We start from the raw sequence: 20,804 nt of genomic DNA on the forward strand, positions 1-20,804 counted from the left end.
CCACACTTTTTTTCCACAATACACCTCACCATTTTCTTTAATTACCAAAATCCCTCCTCTCACATCATCTCTCTTTTAGCTCCTTCACTTCTGTGTTATCTCTAAGCACAGCTCCTCTCTGGATGGCCAGAGTTTGGAACATAGAGACTGCTTTAGGGATTTGGATTCTCTACGGCATGGACACAGCAAGGCGGGCTATTACCGCCTTACCCTGCCCGAGTGCTTTTAGTGAGCTTGATGACCCCACCAAATTCAGTCCAAAGACCGATCAAATTCTCCGGCAAATTGAACTTGCCGGAGAATCGCTCCGCTACTTGCTGGTTATCAAGAATGGAAAGAGGGATCGAATTCTCTTGACAACAAGTGATGACGACTTGGAGGCTTTTGTTATCGGCTCGGTCAACGTCGAAATGAGGGGTTTTGAACTAGACTTGATAGCCAATCTCGGATTGGGCTTCTTCCCAAAGATGAGAGGATTCGATTACCATTGATGAGTAGTAGTGTTCTGGGTAGGTAGCGCGTATGGTGCGAGACTCACCGTGGGAAGAGCCGCGGTGGTGCAAGAAGTCGAATTGCTCGAGGAGAAGGACTTTGTGGCCGCGCTTGGCTGTCTAATAGGCGGTGCAGCTGCTCATGATGCCGGCACCGACGAATAATAACGTCGAATTGATCGCCTAAATTCTCCATCTCTCACTCTACACGATACAGTCAGACTGTTAGACTGTAATGCAACTGTTGAGAAGAGTTTGATTTAGCTATGGATGAGATGGGGCTGATTGATGATTTAGAAGATGGCTTAAGAGGAGGAATTAAGTAAAGGATTTCTGATTTAGAAGGTAAGGAATTAAGGAAAGGAATCCGATAATGAAGGACAGCTCATCCCAACCCATCTCTCTTCATCACAACCTAAGTTTTTAATCCAATTAATATCTTAGTTCAATTGGTTATTGATGTGACTCAGGTTGGGAATGTGGATGACAAACCCATTCTTATTTGATCTTTCTCAAATGTTGAAGCATATTGAGGTGGTGATCCATCATATTAATAACCTGGAGGAGCTTCATTGAAAAGATACTCGAGACTCTACTTGGCGTAGCATGAAGAATCATCGTATTAGGTTTTGCCCTTAATTTTCTTTACTTAGTCGATTGGAAAATCCAATGCCTCTTGTAAGACTGCAGTGTGAGCTTGTCAGCCCTAGGCCTCAATCTTGGACTGACCCGACCCTTATCTCGTGCTTAAAAATTCAATCCTAGGCCACCCTCAAGGTGGAAAAATTCTGCCTAGGCTCTGTTTGGGTTCAAGGGGAATCCAGGTTCATAGAACCAATTAAACTTGCACCCCTCTACCTTTGAAGTTATTCAATTTTTTTAACAAATCGACCACTCCAATTTTTCAACCCTCTCATTGATTAAAATCACTGATTGCCAATTAACTCTGTTTGGCTTTGATCATTCCCATGGTGAGTGCATGTATTTAAGTTTTTTTTATAAAAGAAACACTACATCCACTTTTACCAAAATGAATCCAAATATGAAGAGGTTTTTACTTTTAGTAGTAGTATAGTTGGATGAAGGAGAAGTTTATATAAATTAAAATTTATATATTATACATCTTTATAATCTATATCCAAACATTTTCTTCTACATTCGAGAAAGATTTCTAATCTAACCACTTGAAAACAAATGATCCTTGAATATTTTTGGTACCCAACCTTTTTTTTGTTTGTTTGGGTATATCCATTTACAGATTATTTCCATGCTGATAGAATTGCTCGTGTACCATGTGTGTCCCATTTCCAATGCTTTCTAAACTTATTCCATCAATCTTTTTCTATTTGTTCTTGCTTGGTTTTCCATTGATCCAAGCGTTTCATAGTTTTCTCCACCTGAAATTCAATTTAGTGCAATTAGCATGAACTACTATAAACTTAGCTTAATTCGAAAGGAGTCTTGTTGTGGGTAAAACATAGCCAATGCTAGCTCAAGGGCGACTAAAGATAATCACACCGGGTTGGGTCGGGTTTTTTAAAACCCTAGCCCAACCCTCAATCCTCTTAGCTCAACCCAAGCCCAACCCAACCCTAGGTTGGATTGAGATATCTCAGCCTAGGTCCAACCCTGCCAAGCTCAGTCCAGCCCAGTCCGGCCCTGATTGACCCTGATTTTTGTTAGGGCCTGCTTGACTTGCCCTGCGTCATGTGATTGGGTATTGATTTATTTCATACTTAATTGACTGTTAGACTTTTCTTTAGGTTAAAAAACTTAGGTCAATCTTAAAATTGTAAATATTTTCGTTCAATGGATAATTTTCTTTTATTTTTTTGGTCCAATAGATAATTAAATACTAAATAAAAATTTTAATGTAAACAATAAATTGTAAAGCATAACCTAACACAGGGCCGGCCCTGGCTGAGTTTAGCCAAAGGCCTCAACCTTGGCCCAACCTGACCCTGACCCAGGACCTGAAAATTTAAATCCTAACCCACCCTCAGGGTTGAAAAATCCAGCCCAGGCCCTATTCGGGCTCAGGGTGGGCTCGGGCTGGCTGGGCCAAACTTACACCCCTACATGCAATAGACAAAGAGACCGTAACCATTAAACAAAAGGTCTTTGAGGAAACTATATATTACTCCATTGGTACCATTGAGGAAACCAATTTGGTAATGCTAATTACTACAAGTGCTGTAGTTAGAAAGCATGAACTTTATTTACATCGTTATGAATCTCCATTCTCCAGTAATTTTTGTAAACTTATGTAATGGTGTGTAAGATATGTGTATTTATTGTTTTGTGAAAACTTTTGATTACCAAAGAGGTTAGGGGGAAAAAAAAATTTAAGAGAATAGTAATAGTCCGAATGCAAAATTGACCTAGAATGCATTCCAAAAATGTAAAATTGAACTAGAATGCATTCTAAAAATGTATACCAAACGCAACTTTAATTACCTCATTATTCCAATCCGTCTGATAAGTAACCCACAATAAAATAATAGTCTGCATTGCCATGCCCTCTATCATTCTAGACCATAGTCCCTAAAAACACACACAATGTTAGCTGCTTGATTAAATGCATGATCAAAACTATTTATTTTCATGCATTAGAGTTTTTAATTTGTGAACTATATTTAAATCAAGTATCTTTATCATTGAATTGTGTAATCTAGAATATTATTTAAGTAATTTATCTAATTAGAAGAACTCATACCTTAACTCCAAACTTGAACTTAAAACCTAGGAGAAGTCCCAATGGGATCCCAATTACATAGTAGCACCCAACGTTAACATATGCAACAAATGTTTGCCACCCACAACCAACAGCCACACCTTTACATACAAAAAAGAATTCAAGTTAAATGGATTAAGGAAATAAATCAGGATTAGTATTTAAGTTCTCATCTTTTTTTTCCTATTTGTATTGAGATGTTGACTAGGGTTGTTGTCTCCATTATTAGATGATTCCAAGACCACAATGGATTATGATAATGCTGGTATTAAATGTTAAAATTTAAAAAATTCATGTACTTAATTGTATTTTCACTTGATCAATTAAATCACAAATTTATTCATGAAAACCATATAATCTTGGAACTTGGACCAATAGAGAAAGTTTCATTGATCAACTTTACTAGAGATATTTTGGTAATTTGAATCTCTATTGAACAGTTTGAGGTAATTCATATTGGAGACAAGAGTGTGGCAAATCTCCCAAGCCATAAATAAGGTCCAATGCCCTATCCTTGAGCACCCATCATCATTGTCATGGGCATCCCCAAGGGTAACCAAGGGTAAAGGGAAAAAGAACGCTAATTGGTCGCATACGTGGTTTCTGTGCCCAGACACAGGACCATGTGATTTTTTTGTTCATCCCCTAGTGAAATAAAAAATCCCATTCGGGCAGATCCTCATACGCACACTCTCTCATTGGCTCTCATGCTAGTGGAGGGGTTGTACATGACTAGACAATGATCTCTTGCCCAAAAAGTGATTAGGTGTCAACAAATCTTAAATCAGATATATGACTTAACTAACCAAACACATTCTCAATCTAGGGTGTAGCACATCCAAATACGATGCTTATCCATGATACTCAATTAGAGATCATGATTCGGGATTGAAAATTGATGATCAAATCCTAGACACCCCTTGAATAAAGTTGCAATAATTATGCATCCATCTTACGATGTTTGGTATGCATCTTCGAACTAGATATTGTGGGTCTAGAACACATTTTGAAACCTGATTCTTCTTTATTTTCTTGCTTAGTACCTTACGTTACTAAGAAGTAGGGGTTCAGGCCAAGGCTTGCCAACCTAGAAATTAAGAGAGAATATTCTTCTTTAATAGTTTGAGGTTGGAGGAGAATACATACCTGATAATACCGGTTGGATACCATTGAGTATGAGAGTGATAGCTAACAATGGACACAACTCTGAGATTGCGTTAGCAACAACTTCTCCACCAGTGAAAGCGTAGCTGATGACATGACACAACAGTAGGATGACTATAGAAAGGATTACAGCGATTGTAAATGATAATAAAGTCACTATTATCACTGAGAATGCTGCTAATCTAGGTTTCCAGCTCCAAGCTCATTGCTTACCCTTACACTATTGTTCAAAAATATTCCAAAAAAAAAAAAGATTAAAAAATTTTAAATGTTCAAAAGGATTTTCTTATTGACACCTCTTAAGGTGTACAATAATTTATAAATTATACTTTTTTTCCCATTTGGTATAAGTACATGTTTTTTTATTTTAATGAGAATAAATTTATCATTTCACATGTGTACTCGAAAACTGTGCAAGACAATGACAACCTTTAATAAGAACATAATAATAATCATTTTCAAATTATTTATACCCTTAAAGAAAAAAAACACTTTTGAAAATAAGACAATGAGCAATTAAAAAATGTGTTATTTAGACAATCTCATGTTTAAATTGGATGAAACAACAATGACTGAAAGAGCCTCTTTAAATCGAAGGTGTAGGGAGTAAAACTTCATTTAACTACCAATTTCTAGTTAAAATTTCTAACATAGGGGACCATGGATATAGAAATTAGTCTATAAGACAGTGTTTAGTATGCATTCTTGGAATGCACTCCAAATAGATTTTACATTCTCAGATAATAAAAATACTTGTTTTTATTGTTCAAAAATGCGAAATCAACTTAGAAGAGTCAACATCAATGACGTTCTATATTAGTTATAGCACGCCACAACACATCAATAGTTGTTCCATGTGATAGAGGGCCACAACCCATCTCACTAGTTAAGCATGATCAAAACAGGTTCCGGAAATTATCTAAGAAGTGAAGCCAGATTGACAAAATATTAAAAGAGAATCCATTAGATTCATTATAGTGAAATAATATTTATGTAGTCTTATCAAACTTTAAACTCACTTTTTAGTACTTTTGGTACTTACTTCAGTTGAAATTTGACTAATTATATATGGTTCACTCACATGGAACAAACATATCCATCCAACCTTTAACAGTCAATAATAATATTAGGGGAAAAATATATATATATATATAATAAAATATAATCAACACATATAATATGACAATGATAGGAAAGAATATTAGACCAAAGATAGATACAAAAGAAACCAACAAGTTACTACATTTTTTATGGATAGAAATTCTCTGTGAAGTAATGTATCGCCCACACAGAAGGGATGAAATGATTGCCCCGCCCCCATGAAAGACAGAAATCTCAACTCTCATGATGCCAACACGTGTGCATGTAAGGATCACACTCTCCAACAAAGAAGCGAGATCCTTGACTGCTTTAATGAGTAGCAGCCAATTTAACCATTATAAAAAATAAAAAAAATGGCAAGCCATTGTTTTTCTTGTTTTTTCCCCTTGATCTTTTGCTCATCAAACAGAATAAAAATGTTAGCAATCAGCTCCATCAATCCATTATCATTTTGACATTTTCTTAGATTTGTTCTCACTTTCTTTACTTTGGTTCATTGGTTGTATGGAATGATGAAAGCTAAGTATACTCTTTTTCTTCTTTTCTTTCTTTTATAAATGAAAGTAAGTATTAACCTTGCAGCCGCATTGAAACCCGCTGAAATCATGAAGACCCAATTAGTAATTGTCGTGCTGCACATCAAAGCATATACATATTAAGCATATTTAAGCATTGGTTAGACTACACAAGGAAAGGAAGATAGGGTTTATATTGTCTTTTTTTTTTTTGTTTTTTTTTTTTTCCATTTTTGTGCTAAGATAGGTCCACCACAATGGAGGCCCGGATGGGGGATTGGACGCCCATGGGGCTTGGGGGGCTGGTCGCGACTGATGTGCGGTTGGGGACTAGAAGATGAAACCAGCCTAAGGGAAAAAAATTTGCTGCTACCTAGGTTGCAGGATGTTCCTGCTATTTGTGCTTGCAGTCAAAGAAACGAAATAATTCATTTTCCTTTTGGGTTCAAAAATACCCTCTATGGTTTTAGTATTTTTCAAAAATACCCTTTTAGATTCTGTTTCTTTGGCCGTGAACCAGGTAGCAGGAACATTCTTGTAACTTGGGTAGCAACAAAATTTTATCCCAACCTAAGACCCTGTTGCTACAAGATTGGGCATATACCACTAGAGCAAGTTGGTGTCCGTGGGTTTATCCTATGTATGTTGCCACATTTTTCAGAAGCCCAAAAAAGAAAATTTTTAGGAGAGACAAAGGCACTTAAGTCACTACCTCTATTATAATTTTTGTCTTATTATATATATTTTTTCTTTAATTTATTTTCTTCGCTCCCAAACATAGTAAGAAGGCAAGGTTTAAAAATCGGGGCCATGGATCAGATCAGTCTCCACCAATCCTGATCTAGATTAAACTAGATTAGTCAATCTTTACAAATTTTTTAAACTATTGGGTTCCACTTGAAAGCAATCAACTCTACACCGAGTGTGAAAAGTTCAATGTAAAAGTTTATAGGAACTTGGACACCCTATCCTTAATGGCTAGCCTTTAAAGATGAGTTCTACCCACATCCCAACATGAGATCCATAGTGTTTTGAGATGAGCTGATCTGGCCAATCTGATTCCATTATGTAGGGGTGGATTTCAGCGTGTTCCCGTGCCTTCATTTTTGTATTTATATATAATCTTTGGCCTATATGGCATGAGTCAATCAATCAACAAAACAAAAAGCTCCATTTGGTTCACGAATGCCACCATGATGCACGGTGGCAATAATGATAGAGGATCAAGATCTTTTATTCACTAGTAATAAAATGTCTCTCTATCAAGACAATCGACTAAAACATAGAAAAAAAAATTTTACCTAAGGAGGTTTATACAGTAGAGACCCTCCTTAACGACTAGCTTTTAAGAATGAGCTCTACTCAAGTCCCAGCAGGTCTTAAGAACAATTAATTTGTCAGAGAAAAAAATCCAATGATACCTACTTACCATATGGAGAGGGAATCCAATGCAAGTTGAGGGTTCTCAAGCGGCCCAGCAATCAAAACCAGAATCTGAAAATACCAAGTCTCCAAGCACAACATCATTGCCAAAGAAATTGATAATTTCAAAAACTCCATTAAACCGAAGAACGCTTCGATCCTAAACCCGGTCCATGTATACTTGCACATCTCACTTTTCACTATATATATGAACTGAGCCACTACCATAACAAAACCAGATAAACTCAACAAGAAGGAGGCCCCAAACAAGCCAAGTTCAAACTTGTAAACAACCAGCCAGCTAAAGAAGAGATGCAGAACGAATGTTCCGATCGTAATTAAGGCGCTTGGGACGACGATGCTTTGTGCTTGCAGGAATTTCTGTATGGAGAAGCTGGCGGCGTAGGCGAATATTTGAGGGATAAGGCCGTGGACACGGCGGCGGCTGATGCTATGGTGGATAACTGGCCAAGGAAGATCAAGATGGGCTTTGAGTAGATGTAGATAAGAGTCAATGGAATCCCAGCTGCCATGAGTATGATGGTTGTTCTTTGGAGGTAGATGCCTAGCATTTCTTATCTCCCTGCTCCATAAGCTTGCCCTGAGAGAGTTTCAACTGCACTTCCCATTCGTAGCTGATCAACATAGCAGAGAGAGAGAGAGAGAGAGAGAGAGTCCTTTGTTAAAATCAACAACAATTCAGATCCTCTACGGCGCAGCTGCCCTGGCTATGATAGACTTGAACACGTACACTAATACACTATAGAGGGAAGCGCCTCCTGGTGTGGTGGTGTCTGCCAGTGCAGTAGGGCACTGCCCTAAGTCCAGGGAGAGGTTGCATGTTTGACTCTCCTCCACCCCCTAGCCTCCCTTTATTGAGTTAGGGACGCCAACCCCTAGTGGCCTATGGGCTCTCAATAGGAGATGACCCCCCAAAAAAACACACACTATAGAGGAGGGTCTTTATCCCCTCCAGTTCCTTAGTGCCTCTAACAAGGGGGCGCACTGACCACCCTATCCCTGCCCAGGTGGGGTCCACCCCCCTTATTAGAGGTGGGGAACTAGGTCGGACAGGGAACTGGAGGAGATAATTTTCCCCCTATAGAGGAGCGATAGAAAGAGATTGGTTGAAATCAATAGGCACACATGAGAGAGAGTGAGGGAGAGAGAGAGAGTACCCTGACGCCATAGGTAAGGACTTGAATACCGTTATTGCCAAGAGAGGCGGCAACTAGCTCGAGGTTACCTGAGAAGATCTGGGTAGACATGGACATGAGATAGCTGATCATGTAGACAAGAACTGCTGGGGCGGCAAGATGGAAGAGGAGCTTCAGCTCGATCAAAGTGGCTAAGTGGAGACGTTTGAACTTGGGTAATAAGGGATCTGTTTTTTCAAGATGGTTGCTTGTTTGGTGGCCTGTGGCGGCCGATGACTCTGGTGGAGAAGATGGTGGCTTCTGAAGGAGGAGAGGCAGCTGATTGAGTCCTTCATTACCAAATTCCATGTTGTAGGTAATAGTTGGGTTCACAAGAACATTAATGAACCATGACGGGTTTTATAGGGTGTAGGAGAGAGAGACTTGTTATCAATAATGGGGAAGAGATCGTTGTCTAATCATATAACCACGGGTGAAGAGGTCACATGCAAAGGCATTAGCATATATGTGATTTTTTATTTTCTGAGGGTGGGTGGCACTTTCACACATAAAATTGATCCTTTATTTATTACTCTCTACAGCCATGAAGTCGGCAGGAGAGGACCCCGATGCGAGAATGGATCATCTGCATGTATGTGCAGGTGAACGTACATCGGAGAGGTAACCACATGTTGCTTTTGTTTCCATAAATACTCGTCCTCCCCTTGTAAATCAAAAATAGGACAGGTGGTTACTTCTTACATGCAGAGGAACTGAACTCTATTTCTAACCATTTCATCATTCAATTTTTAAATCATTTTAGAGAGATAGATTCCAATGAGTGTACACCCTTTTTTACCTAAAAATATCTTAACTATGTAGTGCAGCAGTTTGGGGTGGAGATGTTGATATGTGGCAGCTTGGACATCCAATGGTGCTGAGTTGAAGAAAAAAAGAAAACAAAAATCAATGAGCTCAGACCGTTGGATGTCCAAGATGTCACGTGTCGACATCTCCACCCAGAACTGCAGCAACACTACATGCTTTATAGAATTGGAGAGGATTTAAATCACTCAATAGTATGTGGGGCTGTAAAGGAAACGGTTCTTACCAGGTTGTACAAGAAATATTTCTGGTTGGTCAAGAACCAGGTAAGGAATAGGTCCTTGCCGATTTCAATCTTAGAATCAGGAATGGATCAAAATCGACCGGAATCGGTTTCAAGAACACTACAATCTTGACGTGAATATTCCAATCAAAATCGGCAAAAATCGGAGTCGATCGATTCTGATACAAATTGGCCGATTCAACGATCCGATTCTTTTTTTTAAACGTCCAGAGAATCAAGAACCCTTGAAGTACTTTTTATATTCTTTCCCTCCCTCCTTTCTTCGAATCGACCGGCAGAGATTCTCTCTCTTTTCTTCCTCAAAGCAACCTTTCTTGCATTCCTTCGTCTCTCCACTGCGTTCAGGTTCAGGGTTTCCCAACAACCCTTCTCTTCAGGTGAAGGCGAGCTTCTGCTCAAGAGCTAAGCTCGCGTCGCCTCGCATCGCCTGAACCATGCCCAATTTCTTTTTCCTCTCTTTCTGCATCCTCTTCACCCTCCTCTTTCCCATTCACTCCCAACCCGACTCATCGTCACATCTTCGCTTACCTTCTGAAACCACCATTGATCTCTGCGCCGGAACGTCCCAGCCGTCTACTTGCCCTGTCCGCTGCTTTCGAACCAATCCCGTTTGTGGCGTCGATGGAATCACCTACTGGTGTGGCTGCGCAGATGCTATGTGCGCAGGTAATCGTGTTGCGAAATTAGGGTTTTGCGAGGTTGGGAATGGCTGTAGCGATCCCGTTTCTGGGCAGGCTCTTCTTTTGGTTCACATTGTGTGGCTCATCGTTCTAGGGTTTTCGGTGCTGCTCGGTGTCTTCTGATTTGAGAAACTGACGAATTATTGTACGCTTAGTTCCTTTTATGTTTCTCTGTTCTTTGATATTCCATACTTACCTTTCCGGGTTTGGATCAGAATCCTGTATTTTTTTTGTATTTTTTTTTGTGTATATGGATAATTTTTTTTTGACAGAGGCCATTGTTTTGCACATATTTGTTCTGAATAAAAAAGATCTGATTCTTTTTCAATTTCTATGCTATTGGTGAATTTCTTTTTCTGTTTATAGAACGGTGAATGTGACACAATTTTGTAATTGCATCGTAGCAGACAGGGAGTCATTCCCTAGATGACAAAAATGGCAAATGATATATGGATGATTAAGTAATTGATACTTCGATATCAAGTGTTTGTGTGGAATTCAGTGAACATCTCATCCCTTCCGTGTCACTTCTCATCTAGTTGCATTGTGCATGGTAAGCTTGCTTTTTCAGGCCCTTTCAAGGTAAGTCCAGAGGTATTAGTTGCAAACAGAATTTGATCTAATGCATCTTTTGTTATGTGATTATTTTGGTTTGATCAGTCAATTCCAAGTTCTGAGCTGGTTCAGCTTCCATTGAATGTATACATTTTGCTAAGTTGACGTTGTTATGCTGCTATGGTGTATCCTAATTGTGGAACCTAACATGTGGAATAATGAAGACTCGCCACTGGTCATTGAAAGTGTCTTTGTGCTACGAACAAAGTTCAGTTGCATATTCTCTATATATTGGTGATAAATCACAGAAATCTTCCTTTCAATATATTTTTGTCTTAGGAGTTGTATGATGAATCTAGCAATAATTTATTTCTTAGTTTTGGGGCAGCTTTTAGCATATTTTTTGGCAATTTTGCATCAGTGTATGATCCAAATGGGAAAGTGAGAGGCGTCTATGCAGCTGGTGAAAGCTTGGTTCATGTCATTGTTTTCTACTATAAGTGTGAAGGGGGCTCTGCCAATCAGCCTTAAAAGCGTTAAGCTGATCTTGAAAGTTGTTTTCTGTACAGACTACATCTTGATCCTTCAACCATCTTCTCATGGTTTAATTGTAGGGTAAAATTTTTTGTATACTTCTCTTTCGTTTTCTTTCCATCACCTAAAGTATATTAAGCACCCAAAAAAAAATCGAAAACTTACATTATGTACAGATTGTTATTCACAGCTAAATTCATAATGCAGCCATTCCTCTGGTACTTGATTTCAGCAAACATAGAAATTAAAACTCAACTAGGTGATACTAGCATTGGCCAAATTCACTAACTTAAATCTTCATTGTGCTTGTCTTGGAGACAAAGTTCATTCCACAGTGTAGTCTTGCACCTGGATAGACCAGATGACTGAATATTTAGTATCACATTGTTGGTGTATCACACCCCAGATGAAAGTAAAAGCAGCTTTATGGTGCTTATACCTTATTTTCTTGGGTTCCAACTAGGAGAAATGTTGGAGAAAATGTGATGGACCATAACCATCTAAAAAATGGACTAAAATTCTTAAACTCGAGCCAACCACCAACCCCGCCTTTTCTTTGCTTTTTTCTCTTAAATAAAGTGTTGCAAGAACTTCGATTGTTGTTATTGCAATGAATTTGGGCATTGAGATTATATATGCTAAGCTATAAAGAAACTTCTGCAAGGGCTTGGCACCTTGGATGAGCTTTCAGATTGTACAACCAGTAGAAGATCAAACAATAATTGGTTAACAGGAAGAGGACCTGCACACTCAGCTCCTCGTAGGCCTCCTGAATCTGGCAAAGAGCCAAAAATCATCAAAGTATGCAGGTCCCAGCAAACTCGATCCAAACGAATGGATTGATTGCCGGGGATACTGACAGGAGAAGATTTGGCCGTGAGAATATGTTTTGGATAGGGATTTGAAAGTAGGGGAAGGGAAAGGATGAAGCTAATGGCCTTTCTCTTCCTCTCCAGCTTTTGAAATTGAGTTTGTAAGTATTGGATGATCAGGTGTGAGCAGTTGTCGCACTTTTAGATCCTCACAATTCCTTATTGATGGTTTCTCAGTTTCTCATCAGTAGAAACAGGCCCCTCAATTCTAAGTGCATGGAGCTCAAAGGGAAGGTGTCTATGATGAGAAGAGAGTTGTCCTGCAGGTGATCTCTTCTGATGGATCTCTCTACATTTGTTCAGAAATAAAAGAAGAGAAAACTATCTCTTATATATAAGGTTCTCTTTTCTTGAAAACCGACTTCTTTTTTATGGCAATGATGTTGAAATCCTTTGTAGGGTACGTTCAACGTTGGGAGCTTTTTATCAGGGAAGGGCGAAGATGCTATTTGTGGAACAAGTGCACTACTGATAAATTTGGTCCTTTTATTTGGTTGAACCAAAGATACAGTATATTAAAGCTATATATCCGACATGCATATTTAGAATGAAGTTGTCATGATCAATTATCAGAGAGCCCGGCTACCAATGGTAGTGGTTTTCACTTTTCTGGTAACCCCATAACAATTAAACAATGCAACCTGATGGGAAGGACCGGCAGTGCTAGATGAAAAGCAGAAGGGAGAATTTAGATCCAGATGGAGATACTTTACAACTAGCTGAATTGTGGATACTATTGTTGATGCAAACTATCATGAACTGCTGAGGTGGATTTGGAGGAAGCCGGAATGGCACATATCAAGTCTGAAAGTCTTTTGGGTGTGTGTCATAGTTGAGAGTTCAAGAATAAATTGCAATATGACTGGAGATGGGGTGGGTTAGATGGGTGATTCTCTTTTGACAACTTTTACTTTTGGTGACTTGGTTGAAGTTATAAACCCCCCCCCCCCCAAAAAAAAATAAAAAAAAAATAAAAACAAAAGGAATACTTGAAGTTTAACTTTTGGGTGGAACAGTTATTGCTTGTATGTGCATCCCCTCTTTCTTTTTCTCCCTTTTCCCCCTCCCCCTTCTAAGCTACTGCTTTCTTGTTGATTGCTCCTTGTGGTCTTTATCTTGGACCAACTTGATCTCACTCGTGCCTGAGGTTCCGGTTATCTGAACCGCCATAGTAGACCCCATCTCATTCCATACACAGTCCAATTTTAATTTAGGAGTTCTTTTTTTTTTTTTTTTTTTTGGGGTAACCAGGAGTCTTTTTTAGTACAAATAGGAAGTCTGTTTTTCTTTACTCAGAACCAGACTAGTTAAGATCCTGCACCACAGTTGGTGTTGGACTCTGAACCTAACATTGGTTCCAGCAAGGACATTGAAGCCAAGAGACAGTAAGATTATAACAGCTTTGTTTAGTTTTTTGGAATTTGATTTGTTGTTTTTCTCGAGTAGATGGTTCTTCTATCTATCAATTTATTCTTGTGTGTGTCAGTGCTTGGTAGCCTCATACTATCTTGTCCCAAGAAGCTTTGTATTATTATATCAGTAATTTCTGTGGCTACTATGCAACAAATTTGTTCTTATTTTTCCTGATTCAGTGGGCTGGTATTCCAATTTGAATTGACCAATTCTCCAATCTGATTCCATTTTTAAACCCTATCTCCAATTGAGCTGGATTTCAATTAGGGATTGATCATAAAGTGAAATTGTGGAATTATTCATATTTCTCAGTCAATTATTGAAAGCTCTAATTTGAAGCTTGCCAAGCAGCTAAAATTTCTTTGACCATATGGAAATTTTAAAAGCAGCCTTTAGTTCCCTTCACTATGTCAACAGACATGGCACCATTTAATGGATTGACATGTGGTGAAGCTTTACTGAAGCTATATATATAATCAATGTCAAAACTGATGTAAAATACCCAAAAAATGGGGAAATAATTACTACAATCTAGTAAAGAAGTTGAGAATGCTATAACTTCTACGTGCAGAACTCTTTCAACTAGTCTTACTATTTAATCTATTCTTATTTCCCTCTTATTCAAGCCATATTGAGCTAGTCTGCTCCTTGAAGATGATGTGAACCTTCTTATTTTGACTGTGGTATTTCATTATTGTTATTTATTGTTACACAACAGAATTTGAATTAGCTGAATCATTTCTGATTCATGTTTTTTTTTTTTCTGGTTTTTTGTTGCTTTACAGATGAATACTTTTATCTGTGTTGAACTTCATCAATAGCTTCTATTCCAATGGCCCACCCACCTCGGGAACAGTCAGAAAGGAGGGAAATAGACACTGTAGGTCTACCTTCATCACGCATACATCCAGAGAACCTGCCATATGTTCACAAGATGGGCATGGCCTCGAGGCAGAATTTCTCTGAGGAATTCTCAGGAATGATGAAGGAAGCATTCTTCCCAGATGACCCTCCACGCGATTTTAAGGACCAACCTCGATGAAGAAAGATCATCCTAGGCCTACAATCTGTTTTCCGAGTCTTACAATGGGGGAGAGAATACAATTTAACTAATTCAGAGGAGACCTCATTGCATAGTCTTTTCCACCTTAATCGAGATCAATTATTGAACTTAATCCATATCGAAATGTTTTTGCACCTCATTTCTGCATGACTAGTCTGGAAGAAGATTTCTAATGAAGTGTTGTTTGACGTATTAGTTTGATAATTTTGTTTGGAGTACTGATCAGAAAATTATAAATCTAGTTTGGTGAGTTAGGGTTGGATCTTGTACTGGGTGGATTTTCTTCTTTCTGTATAATGATGTAGCTCTCGATAACCTTATAATAAGGCATCTGGTTTATATCTCATTCATTGTGTTATTGCCTGGCAACTTGTCATCTTTGACAAGTGTCTATTAAATATTCATATTTATTACTATACCTTGTCATTATAGTCTATTGAGATCATAACCTCACTTTCATTCCACTGTCAAGTAAAATTGTTTCTGTGACCATCCTTGGGGCCATTAAAAGGTGTTCTCTTTGCCCAATTAATTTCAAGACTTGACTTTTCCCGTGTACAATTCTTTCCACTGCGGCTAATAGGAGTGCCACCACTGGGAGCACAGGTAACAGGGGCAGCAATTGGGGTAGCAAATGGGAGGGTAAACTTGCACGGGAGGACCTGGCTCCTGTCCAGCCGTGGTGGGAGCTGGACCATCCAGCCCCATTAAACGACAATAAAATTAGGGGTGAGATGGTCATTTCACATGTGGGACCCAGATAGGACCCACCTAATAAGATAGAATTGTCCTGTACAAGATTACTAATAAGATGAAACAGTAAAGGCAGAATGAGCCACGGCCAGTGTTCCAGAGAGGGTTTTGGGGCAATGTTGAGGATTCCAAAATTTCTTTCACAGCGATCCCCAATAGAGATGCCTCTTGGAGACAATGGATGGATAAACCTCTCTCATAGGTAATGACTTATGACGTCATGCTAGACTGCTATTACAAATCAATTTTGTGATCCGGATCTAAGGTTACCGGATAGTCCTAATACGCACCTGGTGGCCCGAATCGAATGATCAGTTTCGCGCCAAAACTATTGGGGACTTAACAGTTAACAGGGGAACTAGCCGAAAACCCTAGGCCGTCTTTCATGGCGCCATCTGCAACTCCCGATTCTCCACCTTCAATCCCAAATCCTGACAATGAGGAAAACTCTCTGCAACCATTCTTCGTTCTTCACAAAGCAATACCTCAAAAATCCGGAAGAAAAGCTTCAGGGCCCGGAAAAACCAGAAGGAAAATCGATCTCTCTTCAGCATCACCTAAATCCGCCAAGATATCGAAGGTTGAAGCAGTTGAAGATGAAGAATATGATGATGATCATCACTACGAACAGTTGCGCATTGAAGCTTTTGATCTTGTCTGGTCAAGAATCGAGACTACCATCAAGGACGTTCTGAGGGAGATTAACGTCAACGTGTTCGATGAGATACACCGCTGGGTTCGTCAATGCTTTTCAACTATCAGGTCCCCTGGAACTCCTGGTGTCTCTGAAATAACACGTTCGTACCCTCTGTTCACTGATCTCACTTGCAGACAGATCTTCACTGGCCTGGTGTTCACAAAGAATGTGGAGTTTGTTGATGATCTACTGACGTTTCAAGAGCTGGGTGAACATCTGAAATCTTGTGGATCCCATGTGTGTAACCTTTCATCACTCGACTTCTCGACTAAGAACGGGCTTGGTGGCTGTCTTAGAAGTCTATTGAAACAATTGGTAACGGTTACCCCTGAAGCAGCTGATATAGCCATCTTAGCATCATGGTATAGTGAAGAGGGAAACTACAGTAATCCTTTGGTTGTGATAATTGATGACATGGAGCGATGTAGTGGGTCTGTCTTGGCTGACTTCATCATGTTGTTGAGTGAATGGGTGATTAAGATTCCAGTCATCTTTATAATGGGAGTCACAACAACTGTTGATGCCCCAAGAAATCTGCTTCCAGCTAATGCACTGCAAAAGTTGTGCCCTTGTAAGTTCATATTAGGATCCCCAGCTGAGAGAATGGATGCAATTGTTGAGGCAGTTCTCTTGAAATCATGTTTTGGATTTATTGTTGGCTACAAGGTTGCAAATTTCTTGAGAAACTACTTCTTGAAGCAGGATGGGACAATAACTTCTTTTGTTAGGGCTTTAAAGATTGCATGTGCTAAACATTTCTACATGGAGCAATTGAGTTTCATGGCCAGAGGATTGCTTGAAGATTGCAGTCAAAGTTTCTGGAGTGAGAAATATGTACACTTGCCTAAAGGGATGCTCAAATGTGCATTTGATCTTCCATCTTGCGAAAAGAATAAAATGGCTGAAGAGACTGGTGAGAACCTGGCCAATGGTTTGTCAGATTTGAAGAACTCTGTTAATAACTGGACTTCGGTGGTCCACTGCTTATATGAAGCAGGTAAGTTCCAGAACATTCGACTGTTAGACATCTTCTGTGAGGCACTTGATCCAGCTTTATACAATTTAAATGCTTTAGATCATCAGGTAGGAATAGGAAATGATTCTGCAAAACCTTCTTCATTAGATCATTGTCTGCTAGATGGACGATATTCTGGCCTACAGAAGGGAAGCTTCATTTCCCAGGCAGTACGCAGAGTAAGGGATCTTCCGTTAGCACCACTGTCTCAACTTCTTAAGACTTGGAGAAAACACTGTGAAGAAATTACTGAATTCTGCGACAAAGTGAAAGAGCTTCAGTCCATGTTGAAACATGAGGATAATGACAAGAGTTTGAAACGAGATGCAGCAGATATACTCAAGAGGCCATCATGCAGCACTTTGAATATGGAGGACATGAAGATGAGTGACAAAGCGGCTAAATTGATGCAGTACATGGTTAGGAAATATCTAAAACCAATTGAGTGTCTCCCTTTTCATGAGATTATTTGCTTTAAGCACATTGACATACTACAATCAGCTCTAATTGGATATCCTAGGAGAAAGATTCAACTTGATCTTTTGAATTCCCACAACTATCTTCAGTGTAATTGTTGCAACAAGAGTGGAAATGCCATCTTGCCATCCATGCATGATACCTCAATAATGTATACTTTGGCTCAAGAGCATGGTGATCTTATCAATCTTCATGACTGGTATCAATCTTTTAAAACCATTGTCCTTCAACCCAGTACCAAAGGAAAACACAAAGTGAAGCAGTCACCATCATCTAAGAAAGGGAAGTATATAAATGACTCTCAAGACACTAGTGAAGCCTCAATTCAAGCACGTTTCTGCAGGGCACTGACAGAACTCCAGATTACAGGACTGTTTCGTATGTCAAGCAAGAGACGTCGTGATTTTGTGCAGAGGGTTGCCTTTGGACTCTAGTGACCATAGTCTCTCCAACATGTTTGCTCTGTCAAATATGTGTTATTCTTGTTTGATGTGGATGGGGTGCCTCATTACATCTGTTGTGCCATTATATCCCTTCAGAACTGTAATTTATGGAGGGGAGAAAGATTTTATGAAGGAAGAAATTCCTTAATCCAGTTCACCTTTCTTGGACTTGTGCTTGGTGTCGAAATAGGAAAGTAGCAGCAGGCAATGAAATTAGCATTGACCAGACATTGAAATTAGCATTAACTTTTTCATGATAAAATAGATAAGATGACTTCAAACAAATTCACAAAGTAAACAGATTAAATATATCGTCTGGGCTTTTGCGCTCAGCTAATTCCTTACCTGATGATTTAGCCAGGGCTGGGGTGAACAGGGGTGATTTGTTAGTTTGGACTTAAGCTCATCTTGTTGATGTTGTTGTAAACTGCTGTATCTCTGTCTTTTTATCTAACAAGTGATCAAACTGCTTTCTCACTCTCTCTGCACTGCACCCCTCGCCCTCCCCACACCCTAAAACACAAATGACACTAATTGTATCCAAAGTGATTCTAGGGAAAATGGCACAGTTCTTTTCATACTGAATTAAATAATGCAAATTAGGGGCAGGGTTCAATCTGCTTAAGAAGTTGATTTGGGGCTGAATACTGAGTGTTTGATTTATTATTCAAATTCAATTCTGTAGATTTTGTTCTAATTTCTTTTAGATAGGTTCTTTCTTGATGGGATGGCTTGGTGTTGTGTTCAAAGGGGACATATCTCAGGTTTCTGATATTCTAGCTATTGCGTCGACAACTGGATATTTGGGAAGTTTAACTACTTTCAGTGGCTGGAATCAGAAAATGCTTCAACTTTGTGTTAAAAGCCATTGGGTTCTTTCTGTTGTTGGTTTTCTCATTGGTAAATTTTGCACTTCAGGATTGCGTAGTAAAATTACTATTTTTTTTCTCTGTTACTGGCTGTTATCTGCTTCCTGTTGTTGCAGCTTTTGTGCACTTATAATTTTCTATTATGCTCTAGATTGATGAGTGTTAGAGTGTATAGCATGAGGTGCTGGTCCATGGACATCCATGGACCAGTGTGCCGTGGGATATTTCTTGTCTAATAGCTTAGTTAGCTTAGTTGTCTCTATCTATGATTTCCTTTTGTAGTTAGGCCTCAGGCTTAGTAAGTTGTTTGTTTTCGTTGTAACTAAACTTGTATTCTTAGTAGGATTCCTACTAAGATTATGTAATCAGAATGGTATAAATATTTGGCTGTGCGATAGAAGTAATCTCTCTCTCTCTCTCTCTCTTCGCTTCAGACCTAATACTTGAAACTTTTCCATCAGATCAGTCTGCTTGCTCAGTCATCTCGTTATGGTTTTTCTTTCTTCTTTTTTTGGTGGGTTGTTGTAGGTATAGTCCTTGTAGCTGTATTAATCACTTTGGGTGTTGAAACAGCACAAGTTTTCAGATGGCTGTTAGGGAAGCTCAGCAGTAACTGGAGGGTGAACAGCTTCAAGAAGCAAATAGCAGTTATGGTGTTTTGGTTTTGATGCTGAGCTTGTTGTGTGGTGTTAGTGGGTCGTTATTGAGGAGACTATTGGATGATGGTGGCAGCAGTGCTCAGCTGTGGTTTGCCTGCATGGTTTCACCCCTAGGTGTGTGGGTGAGATGGTACCTAGCTCGGCTAAATGGAAGAGGGCTGGGTAGGAAGGGTTTCATGAGCTGGATGCCTTTTGGGACTCTCATTGCCAATGTTGCCGTGGCAGCACTTGCGACGTTGATGGATGTGGTAAGGTTTCTTATACATGTTTCTGTATTCATATATTCAGTACATGCATACACACCAACTTGTACATTCTCATGTGAATTCTATATTTTTGGTAAGCTCATTTAACTTCTATTCACACCGTAAGGCTGCGTACATATGCCCCTCCCTAGACCCTACAGTAGCGGGAGCCTCGTGCAGTGGATACACACTTTTTTTATTGGATGCGCTCAACATAGTCACGCTTAGTTTGTCACATTCATGCTCTTATTCTTTTTTAGAACCTTGTATATGAAACCTTTGTTGGTTTGATGGTTAGTTGACAACTCATATTAATTTGGACTCCTAAGGAATAGGCACATAATTAATGGCCAATTAGAAGACCACCAACAACATGGTTTAGGCATATATCTCATTCTTTCTAACTATAGCTTCATGATCTTTAGCTGCTATACCCTTTTTTTGGGTGGTTATTACTTAAGCCTATATAGATACCAGTACATTTTATTTGACAAGGAAGCTAGTGGTACTGTTATACCTCCCCCCCCCCCCCCCCAAGTTTTTTTGTTGCTTCTGACCATAAAGAAAACTTGCTGCAGATGAATACCCAGAAGTGTGATGCTATCACGATTGGAATTCAACTTGGGTTCTTAGAGTGTCTGAGTACGGTTTCTACTTGCATGGCTGAATTCCATGCTATGAGAAAAAGCAGTCACCTATGGAGAGCATATGCATACGTGTTGACCACTATACTTGTTTTGTTTTTTTTTTTGTCTTAGGGACTTCAATACTTTTTTGGGGCATACCCAGTGCACAAGGCTCCCGCCGCTGGGTATAGCAGCTTAAGATCATGAAGCT

The 20,804-nt window shown here is 39.2% G+C and overlaps 2 protein-coding genes, 1 long non-coding RNA gene and 1 pseudogene across 3 annotated transcripts; 3 read left to right on the top strand and 1 right to left on the bottom strand.

Annotated features, from left to right (window-relative positions):
* Positions 1-1,822: 1,822 nt before the first annotated feature.
* LOC122648796 lies at positions 1,823-8,932 on the bottom strand (annotated as a pseudogene).
* LOC122648797 lies at positions 5,614-13,218 on the top strand. The gene is made up of 3 exons (XR_006331133.1): positions 5,614-5,624; positions 7,379-7,381; positions 12,929-13,218. It is a non-coding gene; the product is annotated as an uncharacterized LOC122648797 (long non-coding RNA).
* A 2,702-nt stretch (positions 13,219-15,920) lies between these two features.
* Positions 15,921-18,337, top strand: LOC122656426 (origin of replication complex subunit 3). Its single transcript, XM_043850941.1, has one exon. The coding sequence runs from the start codon at positions 15,948-15,950 to the stop codon at positions 18,183-18,185; it is 2,238 nt and encodes a 745-aa protein (XP_043706876.1). The 5' UTR covers positions 15,921-15,947; the 3' UTR covers positions 18,186-18,337.
* Positions 18,338-18,688: 351 nt separating this feature from the next.
* Positions 18,689-19,808, top strand: LOC122643905. Its single transcript, XM_043837480.1, has 2 exons — positions 18,689-19,094; positions 19,592-19,808. Exons 1-2 carry the CDS (start codon positions 18,917-18,919, stop codon positions 19,729-19,731), a joined length of 318 nt encoding a protein of 105 aa, XP_043693415.1. The 5' UTR covers positions 18,689-18,916; the 3' UTR covers positions 19,732-19,808.
* Positions 19,809-20,804: the final 996 nt, after the last annotated feature.

Source organism: Telopea speciosissima, chromosome 1 (genome assembly GCF_018873765.1).
Source record: "Telopea speciosissima isolate NSW1024214 ecotype Mountain lineage chromosome 1, Tspe_v1, whole genome shotgun sequence".
In the NCBI taxonomy this organism is placed as follows: domain Eukaryota; kingdom Viridiplantae; phylum Streptophyta; class Magnoliopsida; order Proteales; family Proteaceae; genus Telopea; species Telopea speciosissima.

Coding starts and splice junctions, on each gene's coding strand:
- LOC122656426 (XM_043850941.1), top strand. CDS start 15,948: ATGGCGCCATCTGCAACTCCCGATTCTCCACCTTCAATCCCAAATCCT.
- LOC122643905 (XM_043837480.1), top strand. CDS start 18,917: ATGGGATGGCTTGGTGTTGTGTTCAAAGGGGACATATCTCAGGTTTCT. Junction 19,095..19,591: donor TGTTGTTGGTTTTCTCATTG/GTAAATTTTGCA, acceptor GGGTTGTTGTAG/GTATAGTCCTTGTAGCTGTA.